Raw genomic sequence first — 23,303 nt, forward strand, 5'->3', positions numbered from 1 at the left:
GGTAGTGACTAGCAGGCACTTTGCCCTTCCCCGTTCCTTTTTACTGCCATGTCACACTGAGCCAAGTCAAGATTGGGCATAAAATATTGTTCAGACCAGGACTCATTATTTAAGTCTCTCACAAACCATGAGTTTTAGGTATGGCAGCCAAAAGGCCCAGGAAGGAGCAAAGTAGTTGTGAACTCCTTTCCTGGAGGTTTGTAGGGTTTTGGGTAAACCACAGTTTGGTTGACCATGTTGTGCAAACCAACTCAATGTACTTCCCAATTAGAGTTATATGCCCTTAGAAAATAATCTCTTCCAGACGATGCAATCAGAAGAATGTATCTCTAGAGTAGTTCTAGGGTTGTTTACATTGTGAGAGACACAGTCAATTTGCTTTCAGAAGTTCTTTCTTTGGAGGTTGTTCATTTGTGTTTATTTTCACTGGAAGAAGGTATTTTCGATTCACTCCTTTGCTCAGTACATGGGGTTATTGTGGGGTCACACTAGGAACGCTGCCTGTTGTGTAATGAGTCAGAGATGAATCAGGATTCCTTTTTATCCAGGGTGCTTTTTAATTTGAGTTGCACCTTGAGTGTATAAAGCAAATCAAGTTTGAAGCGAGTTCAAGAGGTACCTTGGGAAGAGTGATAACACAAACAAGCTCTGTGAACCGGGTCAGTTTTCTTGTGGGCATTGTAAATGTGCTGCTTACAGGCCTCTCTGTCTGGAAACAGGCCTCGCAGCATTTGATTTTCATTATGATGGAAAAAAACTCCAGTTCACGTTATTTTAAAACATTATGGCATGCCCTGTGGGACTTCTGATTTGCTTCCTTTGACAGCAACCCCCTCCCATGCTTTTGAAACCCCTCTCAGGTTTTTTTCTTTTCTTTAAAAGGCTTGCTGTGGTATCTGGGCAGCTTCTCTTTCAGAAACACAAGTACCAAGCCCCCTTGGGCACAAAAAACTAGTCACACAATTTTTTTTTTTTTGCATCCTCTATTATGTTTCTTTTTTTCTGTGAAAGAAATAGGCAAAATGTGCTATTGCTCTTCTGTGATGTGGGACAGAACTGAAGTTCTGTGTCCTTGCAGCGGTTCTCAACCTGTGGGTCCCCAGATGGTGTTGGACTACAACTCCCATCATCCCTGAGCTCTGGTCTTGCTAGCTAGGGGTGATGGGAGTTGTAGTTCAATAACATCTGGGGACCCACAGGTTGAGAAAGGCTGGTTTATTGGTTCATGGCATTTGCAAACTTACTTTACTTATATTGGGTGGGGCTCTTCCACTTCACAAAGAGGCCTACCCCACCTGTGGAAGTTTTCTGTTGATGTTTGCCCAGTACAGATGTGTACTTATTGAAAATAACCCAAGGTTTATATATGTGGTTGTGAATGCAATGGTTGTCCAGTGAAACCAAGAAAAGGAAAAAATGCAGGGGGAAATCAGGTACAGAAGCTTTCTGATATGTTCTATTCCACACGCGGTATGATACAGTATATACTAGTGGGATATAGCTGGGCTAAGTATGAAAAATTGTAAATATTAGAGGTGTGCAACTGCTTTGGGCACAGTCTGAATAACAAGGAGGACTGAGGTGATTTTACCCTTTCTGGAGCTGAATTGCAGTGTAAACAAAACACTCCAAGTTGGATCAATTGGCTCCCCACAAAGCCTTGTACCTTTCTGTCCCTCGGTTTATATGTACTCTCTGCTTTCTCCTGTTTTTTCTGTGTGTCTGTTTTTCTACTCTAGGTCCTTGAACTTTGCAAGGAGTGAAACTGTCAACAAGCTGATTGTGGAACACTGAAGAGCCCTCAGTGCTTCTTTGTTGGTGTTAAAGCAGAGGACTTTTTTTAAAAAAAAAAAAAAGTTAAAAGCTTAATTTAACTTAAAAAAAATGGGCACAGTTCTGCTTAAGGGGGAGGGGGGAAATTCTCTGGAGCTCTTCAGCATTTAAGGGCAGCCCCATCTTGAATTGTCTTAATATGGATTATAGAGGAAAATGAAACGCTTTTGTTTCCACTACAAAGGCCTCTGGACCTCCAATTGGCCCATTCCTAGGATCCCCAAGTGGATTATTTCAGGGGGGAGCAGAGAAAAACGCACTGGAACTAGAAGGGGGAAAATGTGTCCATTATCAACAAAGTGCATCCTGCTCCTTCATGGGAGGCAAACCAGACATGAAGAGCAATAGAGACTTATTGACAGACGTGTCACAATCCTGCTTTGGTTAGAAAGCAATGTATCCCATTGCTTGCTGCATACTTCGCCTCCTTTTCTCTTGGTGACCGTGGTCTTCTGGCTTGCCCATTGCCTCACACCCCACCCAAGATGATAAGAAGTTTGACACACCAAAAGCCCTTAGTATAACCTAAGTGGCAGATAGATCAGTGACTGGGTCTTCGGAACAATTCTGAAGTCCATTATGGGGCTTTTCCTGAGAATCTTCCCATTTTTTCCTTAAAGGGATGCTAATCCAATCTTTAACATGGACATCTCAGTCGTTTTTGATGAACACTTCCTCAAATGTGAGTCAGACATCTGATCCAGAGTGCCTATGTGAACAATGCAAAATTCTAACAGTAGTCTGCATTCTTATTATAGTTCTCCATGGACTGCTTCATGCAGCCAAAACTCCTGCTAACCACAATAGGAATGTTTTGACAGAGGACAAATGGGTGTTTGGCTTCCTCATTGTATTATTGAGATCTTCTGAGCAATTCATTTTCAATGAACATGACTGTCCTATATTGTTGAATGGTTATAGGATATGGAAGCCATGAACGTACTTCACCTCTTTCTTCAAAGACTCTACGCGGCAAGAAAAGGGTTTGCCTTCAGTTATGCTAGCATGCTAATATGTGTGGTTTGTTTCTGGAGTGTTTTGACATGTATATTTTTACATCCTCAGTGCTTGTGACATTAGCGTACATACACTTATGCATTTATATGACATACATAGGTGTGTGACTGACTTATTTTGATGCAACACATGTTCTTAAAAACTTAATCAGCTTTAATCTTTAAAGCAAGCCACTAAGTGGTCTTTCGTTTTAGCAATAAAATGTGGGAGGAAATAAAATAGTATTCAGTTTGGTATACATTAACTGTTAAGTCCTTTTTGACCCATAAAACCCACCAGCAACATATGGTGACCCATTGTGGGCCTGATTTTCCACAGTACCAAGAACCTGGGAGGCCACTATGTGTGGTTTATAGGTTTTCTTTGACTTGTGAATCACATGTTTGCAGCGGTATATTATATTCATCCTTTGTTTGGATACTCTGGAATTTTCTGCATATTCAACTTCTTGATTTATATTGCTTTAAAAATTAAAGATACTGGATGACTATATTTACATTATTCTTTCATGTCCTAAGAGACAAAGGCCCCAGTCCAGCTGAAGGCGTTTCTGACTGAGGCTGCAGTCTATACCCATATACATGGGCAAGTCTCATTGAACTGAGCATGAATGTGTAGCATAAGTTCCACTGCTGTTATGATTCAGTTAAAATAAAGTGAAAAATACGTGTGAATTTTTTCAGACTATTTGACTGAATACATCCCACTGCCCGTTGCATCAGGAAAAGTTTTTCCTCTCTGTCTGTCCCCCCGCCCCACAGTTTGTTTAAAATATCCACATTTTTGTATGTAATTTGTCACTTTGAAGATTTTAAAAGTATTTTTGTATCATTCTGTTATTGCATAAATAGTATTATTTTTGACAAAGGTTGTGTAGTTATATGATTCTTACTATGCTTACTCCTATTTTCAGAGAAAACTAGACAATCTGTGGGAGTCAGATATCTGTGTTTAGTAATTCTCACTAGATGATCTCTCTCAAATCCACATAGAAGCTGGTAATTTAGATTTCTATTTAGTAGTGAAATAATGGAGACTGAATCACAGCAAGCAAGAAGCAATATAAAAATGAGGAGTGTTAAAGGTGAGGACCTGGAATAGCGCACAGTGAAAGAAGTGTTCGGTTGCCATATCATTGGCGGTAGAAGATTGCCACACAATTTTACTGAAGTTGGGGGTGTAGTAGGTGGAAGAAAGGGCTCAATGCATGACATTTTAGAAAAAGAGAGCTGTAGTAACTCCATTAACATTAGCAATGTGTGCAGGATGAGCCAGGATCAACTAAGTATTGATAAATATCAACTTCAGAAATACGATTTGGGAGTAGAAAAACTACACAAAGTACAGTACTATATCCTCTATTTGCTGCCTTCTTTATTTTCTATCTTCTGGGTTGTATCTTAGACTTAGAAACACAGCCCCTCCCTACATCTTCGCCTCCCATTCCTCCTTCACAAACAGCTCTGCAAGTTCTTCTCTGACTCACATTATCTGACCAATCCATTTTGAACAACCTTAGCCAAACCTTTCCTTTTCCTTTATTGCCACACAGTTTTCCCCAAGTGCATTCTGATCCTTCCTCCTGTTGACACGTCCAGATAATATAGATTCCTGAAGAAATACAGACAGGAAAGGAAACTTTATTTTCTGTGTAACATACTGGCGCTAGGTAAAAGTGCAACAAGGAGGAGTTGAAGCAGTAGTAGGTAATCTTCTTCACCAACACCACTATATAACGGAGATTAGGACTATATTTACAAGAGGCCATGTTTATGACAATCATTGCTCCAGGGGTTTGCTTGAAATGTATTCCACAGAACCTGCCTCTCAGTGAAAGTTAAAACTTTTACGGATAAAAATGTCACAGTTGGAATTTGCAATGTGTGCAAGCAGTCCAATGACTTGTAATGCATACAGTACTATGTTAGTTGTATCTGATTACAGTGTATTAGGATAAAGGATATTGATTAATTTATAGCAGAGATGGGAGTCCTATGGTCTTCCCAGATGTTGTTGGACTTCACTTTCCAACAGTCCCAGCTAGCACAACCAATGGACAAGGATAATACCACTTGCAGTCCAGAAACATCTGGAGGGCCACAGCTCCCAAGCCCTGACTTATAGAACCCTTGGATTATTAAAAGCAGTATGTAGTCTATATCTGTAGTGGCCAACCTTCTTTACAACTAGGCAAACAATAACATGCTACTGTTGCACACTATAGTACATATGCAGCCCTCTGTGCTTTGGCATGTTTTTAACCACTAGTCCACTCACCTGAAGAGCAGGCAGCAACATAGCGGGAAGGTAAATGGTGTTTCCGTGTGCTGCTCTGGTTCGCCAGAAGCGGCTTAGTCATGACCTGGAAGCTGTATGATGGCTCCCTCAGCCTATAGAGCGAGATGAGCGCCACAACCCCAGAGTCGTCCGTGACTGGACCTAACCGTCAGGGGTCCCTTTACCTTTACTGCTCTCCGAGACAGTGGCAAATTCCAGCTGGCACCATTGCTGCATGTTGAACATCCATGTTCACATACACCTTTCTGAACATGTTTGTTTCCTTTTGTTTATTTGTAAAAAGAATTATCCTGCTTAATATAACCCCCCCCAAAAAAACCCCTCTAAGTGTCTTACATGAAAACAATAACAATTCGACAGCATTCAATAAATTATCCTAAAAGCTTGATAAAAATCAGACTAAAAACAAAACCATGCTCATGGGTGGGGGTAAGTAAATTCTGTGGAGTAATATTATTATAAATATACCGTGAATCAGGTTGATTTTACTACAAATTCTATGTTTATTTGGACTAATTCAAATGGCTCAGTCCCGTGGATTTCAAAAGAACCCCACTAGCGTAGGCAGCAACTAAATGACTCATACGAAATGGTTAATGCAGATGGTATACTAATATTACTACTGATTCTTGGGGAGAAATTATTGTAGGCTGTAAGTGTACACCATCTGCACCAGTGTGCATGCCAGGGGTTGGATCGCCATCTAAAATATGACGAACTCTTAAGAAGATGCAGTGCTTTGGGTTGTGCCCTATGCAACTCCCTCATTACATCAGAGTTGGCATTAGTATGGAACTAATAGCATTGCTATAGAGCCATGATGATTATGGCAAATGCGTGTGTAAACAGCAATTCTGTTTCCAGAAAAGAATTCAGTTACACTATGCTGCACTTATTGTATCATATAAAACTCCTCCCTCCAAGTTTCACATGCATACCCATGTCGGTACTGACCTCAGGAATGCTAGCAATTTTGCTTTTAACGTATCGGCATACTCTTATCTCTTCACCAGATACTTGGTATTTTTTAATAGTTGGCTAGTGCCTGCGCTGTCTGTCATGCTCTAACAATGATTTCACTCTCTCACATTGTTTGTCATGAAATGCATGAAATGTGTCTGGAATATGTGAACCAGCTGCACAGCAGCACATTCCTTTTCATCAGAGAAGCAAAGCTCTGGCAGAAACTGTCTCTCGCCTGTTCAGTTGTCTCGTCATTCCACACTATGTCATGTCTTCAAATGCTGCATCATTAAAATAATTAATAGGACACGTCTGGATAGCTCACGACATGTTTCAAAACTTTGTGGTTTCCTTGTGGTGTGATTGTGTCAGCGTATCAAATCTTGTGGAGTTCAAACCATGGAGGACTATACCTATGGATGAACTCTTAATTTAATAGATTTAACCACACAATTTTTTAGAAGAAATTGTCCCATTTGTACCTGACCATTGTGGGATGGGAGCCACTTGATTTCAACATAGTCCTGTGTCACACCACAGAAGGAACAGCTGTAAAGAGAAACACTGTTGTTTGATATGGCGCACCATACCCTTTGAGAACCATTGCATTACGCACTAATAATATGTGAAGGGACTATAGGGGTGTGTGTGTGTGTGTGTGTGTGTGTGTGTGTGTGTGTTCCCTCTTGCTAGAGCATTTTGTTTAGACTATGTAATGCAGATATGAAATATTTTTGATATATTGCTGTCTGATGATTGTTAAAGTATTGCTTTTCAAATATTGTCAGTTAGCTCCACTGATGAAGAATTTAATAATGACTCTTTCCCTTGAAAGAGTTGTATCCAATACCAGTCCTACTCACAATAGACCCATTCATTTCAGTGGGCTTATTTTACGTATAAATAAACTAAATTGGCAAAATCATTATTCATTCAATACATCCTATCTACAATATGCTGCCTTTCTAGTTGAATGCCCCCCAATATGTTTTTAAAATGGCCTGTATTTGGTCAACCATAAATCTGAGATGAGGATACTCTAAGTATGGGAAATCTGTGGCCATCTAGATGTTGTTGGACTTCCATCATTCCTGACTATTGGTCATGCTTTCTAGGACTGATGAAAGTTGAGTTCAACAACATCTGGAGGGACAGGTTTACCATTCCTCCTGTAAGCATTTCTTGCGGATGTGCTAGGATTGTTTGTTTCATGCAGATGCAAGCCTTACTTTTTTATTTGAGTGAATATTAAATAAAGTCATTGCCCCCATGCTTCTAGCTACAGACCAAAATTCTACTGTCTCATTCAGTTTAACACTCAGTACCCAAAAATGTAAGGTAAAGGGACCCCTGACCTTTAGGTCCCGTCGTGGCCGACTCTGGGGTTGCGGCTATCATCAAATAAATATTATTTGGATTCAGGAAAAAACAATTCTGCTGAGTGCCCCAGATATCTACTGGTGTTCAACAACAAGTTTAGGTTGCATGTGGAAAGAAGCATTGCCTGTTCAGAATAATTTTTGTCATTATTATCTTTGATGCAATATAAATGAATGAATGAATGAATAGGATGTCAATTCTGTTAATCCTACCCTGCCTCAAAATCTCTTATTATATTAACTCATTCTGAAAATATAGCTTATAACAGCCTTTCTTTCATCTAAAAACATCTTCAAGAAGTCACCATTTTTTATTTTAAAAAATCTTGATAATATGATTTTATTACTTAAGCCATTAGACTGCAATCCTACACCCACTTATCTAGGAATAATCCTAATTAATCTCAGTGGAATTCAGTTCCGAGTAGAAATGTCTAGGATTGCACTATTAATCATCTGCATAAATTTGCATAAGAATAAACCTTAGGGGCCATATCCCAAGCTGGTACAGCAGATTTCTGTGTGTGCAGCTGAACTTCCTTTTCCTCTCCTGTCCCCAACTAGCAGTCACACTCTTCTGGAGAAGAAGTGGGGCACATGAAGAGAAAAGGAAAATTACAGTATGCACATGGAGCCTTAGATACAACTCTAGGGTTGGAGACAAGAAAGAGGACTCTCTAGGTGAAACATCCATGCGTCTCATCAAGTGTCATCTTAAAAGACCCACTCTCACCTCTGTGTGAGAGTAAAAGTACTTCTAAGATGGCAGCAACATAGCCATTCTTTATTTGATTGTGTTTCTGTGTCAATAGTTCAGGGCTGAAGCCTTGAGGTTCAGGACCAGCAAACAGACTGGTACATCACTCAGATACATAAAATATCTCTTTTGTAAGTACTTTCTGTCTCTTCTTATTTTTTTCAGTCCTCCACAAGCAGCCCAGAGAAGTGTGCCTTTGTTTGCTTGAACTGGGAAGGATTGCTGCAAGGTAGGCAAAAGTATTTGAAGAACCGAGCAATATTTGCATTTTTGACAGCAACAGCTATTGAGAAAATGATGGCTTCAGCAAATTTATATTGGCCAGGATCAAGACAGATGTCCACCTGAGGCTGCACAGGAGCTTATTGTGGACAGTTGTTCAAACAAAAACAAGCCTCATTTAATATGGTTGTCTGCCATGTTTAAACCAAGGCAAGGAAACTAGCAGGTCTTTCTAAATTGGATTATTTTTCTTCTGCAAGTTGAAACATTTACAGCAATAACTGATGCTGTTTTTGCTATATAACTGTGTTAGTCAAGTTCTCATTCCATTGGGATGATTGGGCTGCTGTTGATGTGTAAATAGTAACAAGATGATGATGGTGATGATGACGACGATGATATATTTGGGTCATCTGAAATAATGGATCAGTCATTGTTTGTGACCAGCCAATGTCCTTACCACTCTACTAATCATCTGGCACATATAAGATAACTCAAGGGACAGGAAAGACATGTCCCTCATTTCATTCTCTGAGAATCATGCTGCTTCTGAGAGTCTTGAAAGCATGGCATGAAGTGAAATACTGGCACGCCCCCCATTCCCCCAAATTCCCTCATGCATACAAGGTGGTTTATGAAATGGCATTGTGATATCAGCCATTGAAAGCAATGAAGAACTGACTGAGCTAATTGTGTGAGATGAGTAGATGGATTTTGCGTTGTCCGTTCGACTTCTAAATTACATTTCATTTTAGTGCTTCACCCATATACAGTCATGTGTGGATTTAGTTCTACCACGTTAAAGGAGCTCGAAAAGTTTGTGTTTTGTTTCTTTGAACTGAGAAGGAAGGATTGTGGCTGGACAGCGGGAAAAACATTTAAATCCATCTACTCTGAAGTATGAAAAATGTGGTAGGTCAGATTGTGTAAAAATGCAGGGGGAAAAGGATCTGCATTCCTTAAAAGAGTACAAGAGCTACATCGGATGAGTAAGGTTGCATGCAGGTGTAGAGCCAGGGCCCAGTGGGAACTGAGTGATTTACAGCCTGTCAGCGTCTGCAGACAGACAGGAAGTCAATGGATTATATATATAGGTGTTTGCTCCAGCCTAGGCTGATATTTCATTAAACAGAAGGGACCAGCTAGCAGCTACTACAACCCAGTATGATTTCACTTGTCGGTTTCTCAATTTTTTTTCCAAGGGTCAAAAAACATGTTCATAAAATTTGAACCATAGTGGTAGCAATCCTCTCTGTGCATTGAGTCTTTTGTTTTTATACCATGGGAGGTTTCTCATGTCCCAGCAAAACGTATCTATTTTCATTGTTTGAGTAGTTTATTAAAAAATTGGGCAGTGGGGGTAGAATTTTAAAATGTAAGAGATAGAGTGCTAGTTTTGGACTAAAGGATCCAGGTCTAATCATATCACTATTTCACAGTTTAGTATCACAGGTCGTAGCAAAAGGTTATAAAATGCTGTTTTTAAAAAAGAAATATCTCCATCATATTGAAACATAGGAAGCTGCCTAATACTAAATCAAACCATTGTTCCATCTAGCTCAGTATTGTCTTCACTGACTGACGGTGGCTCTCTAGGATTTCAGGTAGGGTCTTTTTCCAGTCCTACCTGAGGATTGAACCTTCCACATGCAAAACCAAGCTATAGCCATTCTCCCGTTGCTATACTGTAAGGTTGATCAAAAAAGGACATTCCCTTCTTGTGCCCCCTTTCCTCTTTCGTTTATGATTGTGGGAATTCAATCAGAGGAAGAATTGTAGCTCAGAAAGAGTAAACATGTTTTGAATGCAGAAGATCCAGAACTCAATTTGTAGCATATACATTGAGTATTAAGCAGCAGGGAAAGACCTCTGCCTGAGACTGTGGACAACCAAGACTCTGCCGGTCACAGTAGGCCGGTGATGGCCAAACTTGGCTCTCCAGCTGTTTTGGGACTACAGTTCGCATCATCCCTGACCACTGGTCCTGTTAGCTAGGGATGATGGGAGTTGTAGTCCCAAAACAGCTGGAGGGCCAAGTTTGGCCATCACTGCAGTAGGCAATGCTGGGCTAGAAGGACAAGTAGCTGGTACAAGGCAGCTTCTACAAATGGAGCTACAGGTGCTCATTGAATTTTCTGCATTTCCCCTTAACTGCTCATGGACATGAGATGAGGAGCCTCCTGTGAAGAATCTGCTCTTTCCTTTCCTTGCCTCCAGAACATCTTTTTTCTGCTGCTGCTGTCAGTTTTCACTGGTTTTCCATAAAATAGGAGACTGTCTACAGTGACAAGAGAACCCCCTTCTGTGTTTTTGTAGCTGGCTGGCTTTATACAAATGTAATATAATCAAAAGCTGTTAAAAAAAAAAAGCTAGTCAGAAAGACTAGCCAGTGTGGTATAGAGGTTGGACTATGGCCTGGGTGACCAGGCCTCAAATCTCCTCTCAGCCATGAAGCTGAATGGGTGACCTAGGTGTAGGCACTGTCTCTTAGCCTAATTTACCTCAGGGTGTTGTGCTGATAATATGGAGAGCAGGGAGGACCATGTATGTCACCTTGAGCTCCCATACCCTCCAACATTTCTCTGATGAAAATAGGGACGTCCCATTCCATAAATGATAATTTTACTATTTATACACCACGCGTTATTGGCTTGCCCCAGCTTCCAACATGTATAATAAAACATTAAACATTTTTTAAAAAACTTCCCTATACAGGATTGCCTTCAGACGGCTCAGGGTTGGATAACTCCATACCCTCCAAAATTTCTCCAATGAAAATAGGGACAGCCTAAGGAAAAGCGGGACATTCCGGGATCAAATCAGAAACCGGGATGGCTTCTCTAAATCAGGGACATCCCTGGAAAATAAGGACGCTTTGAGGGTCTGAGCCTATTAGACCAAAGAGTGTGCTCCAAGAGTGTTGCTCAGCTCTAATACTAGAGCTAGGGTAAAGCGTGAAATCAAATACTGTTATAATGATTTTAGGGGTTTTTTTTACTCTTTTCATAAGGCAATGTAACTATTATTTTTAACCTGTTGGAACTGGTTTTGTAAGCACTGGTAACCTTCTGCATTCAAAGGTTTGGCGTGGAGCCTCCTGGATTAATAAAACTGGAGAAAGAGATTGAGCAAGAAGAAACACTTTCAACCCCTCTTCCATCCCCCTCCCCCTCCCCCTCAAAGTCGCCTGGCAAAAAGAGCACAGGGAAACTTCTGGATGATGCGGTAAGTGTGCACTGCGTGTCGAGGTCTCCAGGTCCACCCCAATAACTCACACATCACACAGAAGTTTTTGTTTAAGATTTTTGGCATAATTTTGGCCACAACTTTATTAAAATACAAATTTGTGAGTGGTTGCGTAGGCATTGGTTGCGACTATCTGCCCCCACCATGGGGGACAGACTGACATTCCGCACGATGCGAAAGTCAGAATGGGGGAATACACTTGGGGGCTACGCGGAGCAGGGAACCTGCCCTCACCCCAAATGCAACCAGGAGCTCATTGCTATGGCCCGAGCCCCCTTGACAGAGTGGACAAGCAATAGTTAGCCCCCAATTCCTTTAACGGAATCCCTTGCAGCAGCAGCATTAGAGGGGCAGGCACAGCCAATCCATGCCCCTCAACCAACCAAACCATAAACCAATGCCTAACCACGAACCTTACAAGTTGTGACGATTTGCTACGCAGTAGGCAAAAACCAAATGGCCCCAGCCAATCAGCCAGATGGACAAAATTCCTACCAGGCCCCCGCTCCAAAACAGACGACCCCATGACAGGCATAGCAAGGTCAAAGCGAACAACCCTATTCTAGGGAGGGAGGGACGGGCAATCTGATGCACGGGCGAAAAGAGGAAGTCCTAGCCTCATGCAAGGAGTTTTACTATTTCTGGCTGTCAATCAAAAAATTGCAACATTAACTTCTTCCCAACAACAAGGGAAGCCCCAATCGTATCAGTGGCCAACGATCAATTAGCCCGCCCCCCAACTTTGGAGTGTCCTGGCGGCCCCCACCGCAACACGTGCTCTCCATGAAGGAGAACACGCTTTAGCAGGCCTCACACTATACATATTTCTCGACAGGTGATTGGCGGGGAGTCTGCCTCTCCCACTCTTGGTAAGGTATATTGATGCACTGGATAAAAGAAGGGTAACCATTAACTATCCTCAGTTTGAAGTAACATCTGCGAGAAATGAGGTTACAGGGAACCAGACAGAGGGCCTTCTCAGTAGTGGTGCCTGCCCTGTGGAACGCCCTCCCATCAGATGTCAAGGCAATAAGCAGCTATCTGACTTTTGAAAGACATCTGAAGGCAGCCCTGCTTAGGGAAGTTTTTAATGTTTGATGATTTATCGTGTTTTTAATATTCTGTTAGGAGCCGCCCAGAGTGGCTGGGGAAACACAGCCAGATGGGCAGGGTATAAATAATAAAATATTATTATTATTATTATTATTATTATTATTATTATTATTATTATTACATCTGCTCTTCAATAACTTAGTTGATAGCACTTGTTAGGGAGTGGTTTACTGAGAGCTAGTCTGGAAAGGTTATGATGCCAACTCCCCATCTAAATGGCACTATGCATTTTGAACTAGGACTCTTTGAAGTAAGTCCCAGCCAGTATAGTAATTTCTATTCCTCACTTACATTTTTCACTAAGGAAATTCAAATTCATATATATATATATATATATATATATATATGTATGTATATATATGGTTTGTAGTTTATTTTGTGCAAGGATATAGGTAAGCAATGGTATTTGGAGAAAATGGTGAGGAAAGAAAAATAAAGCAAGCGAAAATGAAGAACCAGTTCAGCAGAGAAATAATATGGGGTGAGGGACAGAAAGCATGACTAAAAGCCTTTTTATAATAGCTCAAAGCACACAGATGTTCTACCCTGTGAATACTGAAGCCTGTGAAAGATACATCATGCAGTGGGTTTTATCTGACTGAATCATTCTCAAAGTGGACTTGTTGAAATGAGTGGCCTCAAGCTGGCCATGTTTAACTTAATTCTGATAGATTTTAGTGGGCCTAGTCCATGAGTATGAATTGGTTGAATAAACCCTCTGGGTGGAATTCAATGTCACACTTTTCCAATAGTTTTGTCTGTGCAAGTATTCCAACTTGTCAGATGGAACAATACCCCCTCCTGCCAGGTGCTGTTCAGGCAGCTCTCCCAACCCTGCCAGAGCCAATCGCAGGAGGTATGTGGGGGCTTTGGGGAAGGAGGGGTTCTGCTGATGCGGCTGGTTAGATGAATCTCCCCACCCCAAATCTCTGAACAGTGAGGGGATCCATGGGTTCCAGGCACTTACCCAGGTTTAGTTTCCTTGGAATGAAGGTCATCAGAGACTGTGGTGACTTTAGGATATATTTATACAACCTGAGCATAAGATGGAGGGATCATAGCATTAATACCCCAAAAGATCTTGCTTCTCCACCAGTCACAGTTTTGTGTGTAGCACAGAGCAAATATGCCTCTGCGTCTAGCTTCCAACCTGCTTTCTCCCTAGATCACCCATCCACTCTTGCATTTGTTCCTCTCTACCTAGCAGCTAGGTGTGGGAGCGAAGGCCCATCCATTTTTTCCATGGCACAGAGAAATTTCTTTGGTTACGCTAATCATGGTGCTTAACTAGTTGGCCACAACCATTGCCTAGAGAAAGGGACTGGTTTGGCAAGCTCTCATACCTACAAACCCCCACAGATCCAGGAACCCAATAATTGGGTCTCTGGGAATCCCTCAGACTGACCATTCATACTGATAACAATACTGATATAAGCTTAAAACACATACAGATACACATACACATACACACACTGCTGTAAGGCAGTGCAATCACATACCAGTGTGTGAACATTTGAAGGTGGACCAAGTGGAAGACCAAAGGTCACAGGTATAGATATATTGTGATATAAGAGCAGGGAGATGAGGAGGAGGCAAGGTTGCAGAGCAACTTTAAAGCTAAGAGAAGGAGCCTGGACCGGGGAACAGAGAGGAAGCCAGCAGGGGGTTCAAGAAGGGGTGTTACATGATCAGATCAGATCTGTATTATGAATGTGACTGGCTGCGGCTTCAAAGTCCTAAGCAAAGATCTTTCCAAACCTGCTGCCTCAAATGCTTTTAACTGGAGATGCTGAGGATGATTGAGCCTGAGACTTGCTGAATGCAGTTCATTGATGCATTTAACATATGCAGTAACATTCACTTTTCACTCTTTATGGAAAAATCACACTGGTCCTGAATAGGCCATGTTCTGAATAACCAAGGGTTAAACAGGGAAGTAAAAAATGTATTCTAAAAAAAGCACTTGTTGCTATGGCAACTCCTATATCACATGGTGGATGTGCCACCTGGGAGTTACAAAGCGCTCCTTGAAAACCCCTGTGCCACTCCTGAGCTACAATGAACAAATGGAATTTGGTGTATTTAACAGTGCTTGTGAAATGTAATTTGCTGAAATGCAAACTTGGTTAGGTTTAGCGTCCCCCCCTTCTCCTTCCTGGTTCTTTAACTTCTCAAAGTCTTTCACTGTGGCTGCCAGAGAAGGACTGAGACAAAGCATAGAAGAAGTGACTGCAATTCCTGTGGGTGAAGAAAAAAGGAGAAAAAAGAGCTTATGAAGTCTGATTTAAGTGACCTCCTTTAATTTACAGAATATCAGCAAAACGCAAACACATAAAACTATTTTATCAATTCTAACAAAGACGTCTCCGGTGCAAATTAACGTAGTTGAAAATTTTACAGCAGCCTCCATATGCACAAAGTTACAGCAAGACTGAATCCCAGCCCCCAAAACACATCTTCTTTCTAGATTTCCTCACAGTAATATTGTTGTGGGATTGGGGAAATAACAAGAGCAGAGTGAAAGCCTTCATGACTTGTTTGGTTTGTACTTTCTGTTGCTCTTCTAAGGCTAAATAGCAAAAAAGCAAGTGGGGAAAATCCTCAAAGAATTGTTTTGATGCTGCTGCTGCTACAATAGTGGGCGGGGGAGCCTCCCCTTTCTGCTTCAAAGACCCTCCAGCATGTAGCAGATCTTTGTTGGAAAACTGATCATGCATAGACTCAGTTCATGTGTTTTCCATCCTTTTGAGGGTAGTGAAATCAGGGGGACGTGGGAATAGGAATGATTGGAGGCTCTGGTTGGCAATGGAAGCTATTTGAACAGAAGGAGGGGCTCATGCAATCATTGAGAACCCATGCCATTTCCCTTTGAAAAGATGTTGGATTTATGTCTAGTTTAGTATTATCAAGAAATTCATCAGGTTGATCAGCTGAAGACTGAAGAAAACATGCCCCCATTTCAGTGCCTGCTGTCTTAAGACTTTGTACGGTGAATGTGCACAGGTGTCCATTTTAGGTACTAGGTCTGGAACAATTTTCTTCATTGCTTGGATGTAATGGGGGGCGGGGGGCGGAGAACCAGGCCCAAATGTACAAGTGTTGAAAGTTCTTTGTTCAGACCATTAGAAGGAGTCAACATAGCACTGTCTGCATGGCATCCAGAGTGGTCATGGGCCCCACTTTACAGAGGATATTCCTCTATTTTGAAAGGTTGCCAGAGGACAATCCTATAATTGAAGGTGTCTTCTATTTAATGGCCATCCAGTCCAAATCTTATTTAAAGGCAAGAAACCAAAAAAAGGGAGAGCAGGAGAGTTGAAGTTGCCCACCAACCCAGGCAGCAGACTGAGCAGGCACACCTGTCGCTGATGCATTCCCTACTAAGAGATGCAGTCTATTTCAGTTTTTAAGAAAGTTATAGTAAATATTTCTGAATTTGTGTCTATAAACAAAAATGCCTTATGCAAACTGGTGTCCTCATTTTTGGCAATGCACAACTGGCCACCCTACTGTACTCCCAATGTTCTGAACTCTCAATATCCTAGAACAGCCCATCTGCCTCCCATATCTGGTTCAATCTAACAGAAAGAAAGAGCTACTGATTCTTCTTTTAAAACATAAACTCCCATTTTGGTAACAAGACAAATACCTTCACACTTGAAGAGCCCTGTCAGTGAAAGCCGTCGGTGCTTAAAGTGACATCATGCACTACAGCTGAGTAACCAGACTTCAGCTAGGTAATGAAACTTATTAAAATTCAGTCTGAAAATCCCTGAAGGGAGTGGCAAACAGGACTAAGCAAAATACATGCAGTAAATGGGTCAGTCCAGTAAGATTTGGCATGGGTTTTGCTGCTCTACCTCTTGAGATATGACTGGTTCCAACTCTGATGCTAGTGGAAGACCTACTTATCCAAGCAGACATTTATGGTGATCTAATTACCAGGCAGGTTTATTTTATTTTTTACTGTTTTGCTGCTACCAAATTGGTTGTGATTTTTGGGTTGTGCATTTATGTGTTTTCCTTTTAAATTTTCATGATTGTATCCCACCCTGATATTGATAGTGAGTAGATTAAAATGTGTTAAATAAATAATAATAATTGGCAGTAGCAATGTCAAGCACACTTCATACACACACAGTATTTTGATATTACAGGAAGGATAAGCACACTTCCCGAACACACAGAATTTCTATAATCTATTGGCAAGCTATTAAAATATACAAGATAACATTCTAATGTTATTTATTTGCTTGTAAACTTCACAGAGACATATGGTTGGCAATTGCCTGAGGCAAGATGCTGAACTAAGTAGTCCTTCCGTCTGACCAGAAAGGCTTTTCTTATAGCCCTCTGTGATGTTATAAATAACCCTTTCTAAGAAAATGTAAAAGTCAATCTTTCACCAGTAGTTATTCTAACAACATCTTTCCTATGCTCTCAGTCTCACTTCACAGACTGTTGGCTTCTGAACTAGATCTCCAAAGGTCTCTGGGGTGGATGAAATCTTTAGAAAGTGTGCCTTGCATTTTGCTTCATTTGACACCAACACATTAGGTCAACTTTCCTCCTAGAGAACTACATTGTGTGGAAATTATTTTATGTGTGCACTTGTCAGTGTTAAGGTTAGATATAAAATAGCAGTAATACCTGAATGTCAAATTAGAGTTCACTCAACCAGATCTGCTCTTTGGCAGTGATGTCTGTGCTCCTTGCATTTCACCAAGAAGTTCAGGATTCACTAAATGTTAATGCACCTTAACCATATCTCTTATACTAGTGGTTCCCAAAATGGATTGGTATGGGTGGTTCATCAGACCAGCATTCACAGGTAAAATGCAATGCAAAGGAATTGTTTAAGCAGTAAATGGAGAATGCAATTAGCAGCTTTCATTCTCACTTCTGATTTACATATATATTAGGTTTATATTTAGCAAACACTAAATCTGGGGTTATATCAAAGCAGCTTTGATTTAGTCCACACCAATACTTTCATTAAATTATTTTAAACATGAAGCTGGTCACATGAAAAACATTTTCCCATGCTATATTCTCCAGATCTGGTTTTCTATGTACATTATGTTGCCATCCTACATGTGCTGCATTGCTACACCAACATAGGACTCATCAGAGGAAGAACGGAACATAAAAAGGATAACTTAAGCAATAAAGGGAGAATGCAGTTAGCAGCTTTCCCTCTCACACATCACCACACCATCATCAGGCTCATCACTTCCATCGTTCCCTGACATGTCTGCCACTGGAGGAAGGCAAGGAGGCTGATGAAGACAGAGCCAGGAAAAGGTGGAACTAATTTTGGTTTTGTCCCCATCCTTCTGCTTCCACTCTGAGTTCCACAAGAGCAACACCGAGACTAAGGAGGTTGACAGACAGTACCACCCCTAGACTGGTTTGTAAATAAGGAGGGAGGCAGGTGGGGGCTGTCTGAGGACATTCTGAGCCTGGTGCAGCAGTGTCCCAGTTGATTTAATGGACCAGCCTCCAATGAAAGGCACCTAAATTTCTGGCACAGTCTGAACACTGCACAATAGTGATGTGATGGGTAGAACAACGAAATAAGAAAGAGCAGGTGCTTGGTTTAGGAGCTGGTGGGAAAGATACAGTTGAATATAATCTGTCCTAATGGTACTGTAGTGCACTAAACAATTTAAAATAATAACTTCCCCCCTCTTTTTTTCCAAAGGTCAAACATATTTCTGAAGATCCTCCTTGTAAATGCCCTAGTAAATTTTGTGTGGAGCGTCTTTCACAAGGAAGATACAGAGTTGGAGAAAAGATCCTTTTCATCAGGGTAAGAAAGATTTACTTTTCAACTTGCAGAGTGACGTCTGGTAAGCACTTTACTAGGAATGAGCATTATGAGGAATGAGTATTATCTTGCCATATACTTGTCAGCATTAGTGGATAGAGTTGGCAGGGGCAGATTTCACATGCCTTCATACATATGAACATCTGGTTGGGATAGATTTTGTTGTTGTTGTTTAGTCGTTTAGTCGTGTCCGACTCTTCGTGACCCCATGGACCAGAGCATGCCAGGCACTCCTGTCTTCCACTGCCTCCTGCAGTTTGGTCAGACTCATGTTTGTAGCTTCGAGAACACTGTCCAATCATCTCATCCTCTGTCGTCCCCTTCTCCTTGTGCCCTCCATCTTTCCCAACATCAGGGTCTTTTCCAGGGAGTCTTCTCTTCTCATGAGATGGCCAAAGTATTGGAGCCTCAGCTTCACGAACTGTCCTTCTAGTGAGCACTCAGGGCTGATTTCCTTAAGAATGGATAGGTTTGATCTTCTTGCAGTCCATGGGACTCTCAAGAGTCTCCTCCAGCACCATAATTCAAAAGCATCAATTCTTTGGTGATCAGGCTTCTTGATGGTCCAGCTCTCACTTCCATACATCACTACTGGGAAAACCATGGCTTTAACTATACAGACCTTTGTTGGTAAGGTGATGTCTCTGCTTTTTAAGATGCTGTCTAGGTTTGCCATCGCCTTTCTCCCAAGGAGCAGGCGTCTTTTAATTTCGTGACTGCTGTCACCATCTGCAGTGATCATGGAGCCCAAGAAAGTAAAATCTCTCACTGCCTCCATTTCTTCCCCTTCTATTTGCCAGGAAGGTATGGGACCAGTGGCCATGATCTTCGTTTTTTTGATGTTGAGCTTCAGACCATATTTTGCGCTCTCCTCTTTCACCCTCATTAAAAGGTTCTTTAATTCCTCCTCACTTTCTGCCATCAAGGTCTGCATATCTGAGGTTGTTGATATTTCTTCCGGTGATCTTAATTCCAGCTTGGGATTCATCCAGCCCAGCCTTTCGCATGATGAATTCTGCATATAAGTTAAATAAGCAGGGGGACAATATACAGCCTTGTACTCCTTTCCCAATTTTGAAGCAATCAGTTGTTCCATATCCAGTTCTAACTGTAGCTTCTTGTCCCACATGGAGATTTCTCAGGAGACAGGTGAGGTGATCAGGCACTCCCATTTCTTTAAGAACTTGCCATAGTTTGCTGTGGTCGACACAGTCAAAGGCTTTTGCATATCAATGAAGCAGAAGTAGATGTCTTTTTGGAACTCTCTAGCTTTCTCCATAATCCAGCACATGTTTGCAATTTGGTCTCTGGTTCCTCTGCCCCTTCGAAATCCAGCTTGCACTTCTGGGAGTTCTCGGTCCACATACTGCTTAAGCCTGCCTTGTAGAATTTTAAGCATAACCTTGCTAGCGTGTGAAATGAGTGCAATTGTGCGGTAGTTGGAGCATTCTTTGGCACTTCCCTTCTTTGGGATTGGGATGTAGACTGATCTTCTCCAATCCTCTGGCCACTGCTGAGTTTTCCAAATTTGCTGGCATATTGAGTGTAGCACCTTAACAGCATCATCTTTTAAAATTTTAAATAGTTCAGCTGGAATATCATCACTTCCACTGGCCTTGTTATTAGCAATGCTTTCTAAGGCCCATTTGACTTCACTCTCCAGGATGTCTGGCTCAAGGTCAGCAACCACACTACCTGGGGTATACGAGACATCCATTTCTTTCTGGTATAGTTCCTCTGTGTATTCTTGCCACCTCTTCTTGATGTCTTCTGCTTCTGTTAGGTCCTTTCCACTTTTGTCTTTTATTATGGTAATCTTTGTACGAAATGTTCCTTTCATATCTCCAATTTTCTTGAACAGATCTCTGGTTTTTCCCATTCTATTGTTTTCCTCTATTTCTTTGCATTGCTCATTTAAGAAGGCCTTCTTGTCTCTCCTTGCTATTTTTTGGAAATCTGCATTCAATTTCCTGTATCTTTCACTATCTCCCTCGCATTTTGCTTGCCTTCTCTCCCCCGCTATTTGTAAGGCCTCGTTGGACAGCCACTTTGCTTTCTTGCATTTCCTTTTCATTGGGATGGTTTTAGTTGCTGCCTCCTGTATAATGTTACGAGCCTCCATCCATAGTTCTTCAGGCACTCTGTCCACCAAATCTAAATCCTTAAACCTGTTCCTCACTTCCACTGTGTATTCATAAGGGATTTGATTTAGATTGTATCTTACCAGCCCAGTGGTTTTTCCTACTTTCTTCAGTTTAAGCTTGCATTTTGCTATAAGAAGTTGATGATCTGAGCCACAGTCAGCTCCAGGTCTTGTTTTTGCGGACTGTATAGAGCTTCTCCATCTTTGGCTGCAGAGAATATAATCAATCTGATTTCGATGCTGCCCATCTGGTGATGTCCATGTGTAGAGTCGTCTCTTGTGTTGGAAAAGAGTGTTTGTGATGACCAGCTTGTTCTCTTGGCAGAACTCTATTAGCCTTTGCCCTGTTTCGTTTGGAACTCCAAGGCCAAACTTGCCAGTTGTTCCTTTTATCTCTTGACTCCCTACTTTAGCATTCCAATCCCCTATAATAAGAACATCCTTCTTTGGTGTCATTTCTATAAGGTGTTGTAAGTCTTCATAGAATTGGTCAATTTCAGTTTCTTCAGCACCAGTGGTTGGTGCATAAACTTGGATTACTGTGATGTTAAAAGGTCTGCCTTGGATAGATATATAGATAGTTCCTGTAAATTACATAGTTAAAGTGGTTGGGGTTTTTTAAATGCTGCTGATCTGTCTGCTTCTATCGTCATTGTCCAACCCCTCCCCAACAATTGTTTTATTGCCTATAAGAATGCAGTCATTACTGATTTGTTGCCGGAGATCCAAATCTCATTTTCATGGGTACCACTTCAGCTATGGATAATCACATTGACCCCATACTCAAACTGCAGAATGGTATTTTCTCCTGCCAAGTGAATCTACTGGAAAATACATTGAACATTGGATGGAACCTGGTTCTGTGAGTGCCAAAGGCCTCACCTGGATAACACCTGGGACGTGAATAATGAAGAATAATGTCTACCTGAGAAGCAGCTTGGCCGCTGTTGCTTTCTGGAAGAGAACATGGTAGGGGTGAGGAAGTGGGGAGTTCAGCATTGATGCAAATGCATTGGCGACACCAGTCTTGGGCTCCTGCCAGTGCATTGGCAACATGCTCACCTCCCTGTTGCTTCCTCCCCTTTCTGATATGTAACAGCAACCTATCTGCCAGAAAGCTAGTGTAGTGGCTTCCTCTCCCCCACTGAGATGCTTCTGATTAAACCTTCCCTCTTTGCATGTGACAGTCCTAATGAAAATGGGTCTACTCTTGATACTGAAAAGCAGCGACAACCCAGATGTGATTGGTGGCCATGTGATTAAAGTAAAATTTAGACTGAGTCTATGCTGTTGAAGAGACAAGTTTTCAGCTCGCTAAACACTTTCTCTGACCACTTGATAACCTTTCAAAAAGAGAAATATAGTATTTTTAACTGCTGAGAAGCTGTACTCCATGATTTAGAAATGCTGTCCCTAAATGCAAGGGCTCATGCATAATCTTGTTTAATGTGGCTAGTCAGTTTCCTGTACCTCTATTAATTATCCATTGTCCATATGACAATCTCCTCCAACCATTGCCTTCTCATATGTTCCCCTCCCTTAATCTGGATTGTCACATACTAGGGATACTCTGAAAAGGAGAGGGTATGAGAAACTCTAGATTGAGGGAGGGGAAAGTGATCATGTTATTGCTGAGCATGTTTCAGGGTTGACTTTGGGCACTGAAGACTGGGTTTCTGGGTGCAACCTGGTGATCCCTGTATAAATCAGGCCCTGCCTCTGTTTCCATCTTGGTTGCATGCAAAAATAAGCCACTGATTTTAGCATGGTTGCATGAAATTGGATTTGTAAAAATAATTTAACAGTGTATTATTAGAGTTGTCATTTGAGATAAGCTGAAACATGTTTTACAAGATAGCGCAGATGAGTAATGAGAGTGGAACTTAAGCCTTTGATAGATGACGTCACCTACACCTGTATGCCTTGTTCAAAAAGCGGTTGTATCTACATTGGATCTTGAATAGTCAAGTGGTTTGGGGAACTTTATGCTACACTTCTTAACAAAGGAACTGTTCCTCCAGTGCTGGTTTACTCACTTGAAGTCAGCATGAGTCACTCCCATATGAGTTAGAACAGGATTGGACTCCAATGCCTGAGTTTGGCCAGCAGTTCTTAAATTGTTTTTCTGGGTATTTATTTCATTGGATGGAACTGATAGCAACTTAAGCAACTGCTGTATACTAAGTCGAATCATTAGATCATCTAGCTCAGCATTGTTTATACCAGCTAGCAGCAGCTTTCCAGTTCTTCAGGCAGCTATATCTCCCAGTTCTACTTGGAGGTGCCCAGGAATTGAACCGGGGAGATTCTGCATGCAGAGCATTACTCTCTCCCGGAGCTACACACCTTCCATACAACAGAATGAGTTGGATCATAAGAACCATGAGGAGAGAGAACTTTGCCACCCCATCCTCCCTGTTCCCCTGGAAAGTCACTCCTGAGAATTAGAGGAGCTTCTGGAATGGAGTGTGATGAGGTCTGTCGGCTGGTGGACTATGGTCC

The 23,303-nt window shown here is 41.5% G+C and overlaps 1 protein-coding gene across 7 annotated transcripts in view; it reads left to right on the top strand.

Moving 5' to 3' along the window:
• The window catches only part of GAS2 (growth arrest specific 2), a 127,593-nt gene that overhangs the window by 65,885 nt on the left and 38,405 nt on the right, over nt 1-23,303 (top strand). For all 7 annotated transcript variants that reach the window (XM_080983978.1, XM_080983981.1, XM_080983977.1 and 4 more), the window contains 3 exons: nt 8,413-8,476; nt 11,550-11,694; nt 18,533-18,640. In XM_080983978.1, coding sequence (XP_080840104.1) covers nt 8,413-8,476; nt 11,550-11,694; nt 18,533-18,640 — 317 coding nt within the window. The remainder of the gene's footprint in view (nt 1-8,412; nt 8,477-11,549; nt 11,695-18,532; nt 18,641-23,303) is intronic.

This window comes from Podarcis pityusensis (genome assembly GCF_964106645.2).
Source record: "Podarcis pityusensis genome assembly, chromosome: 1".
In the NCBI taxonomy this organism is placed as follows: Eukaryota; Metazoa; Chordata; class Lepidosauria; order Squamata; family Lacertidae; genus Podarcis; species Podarcis pityusensis.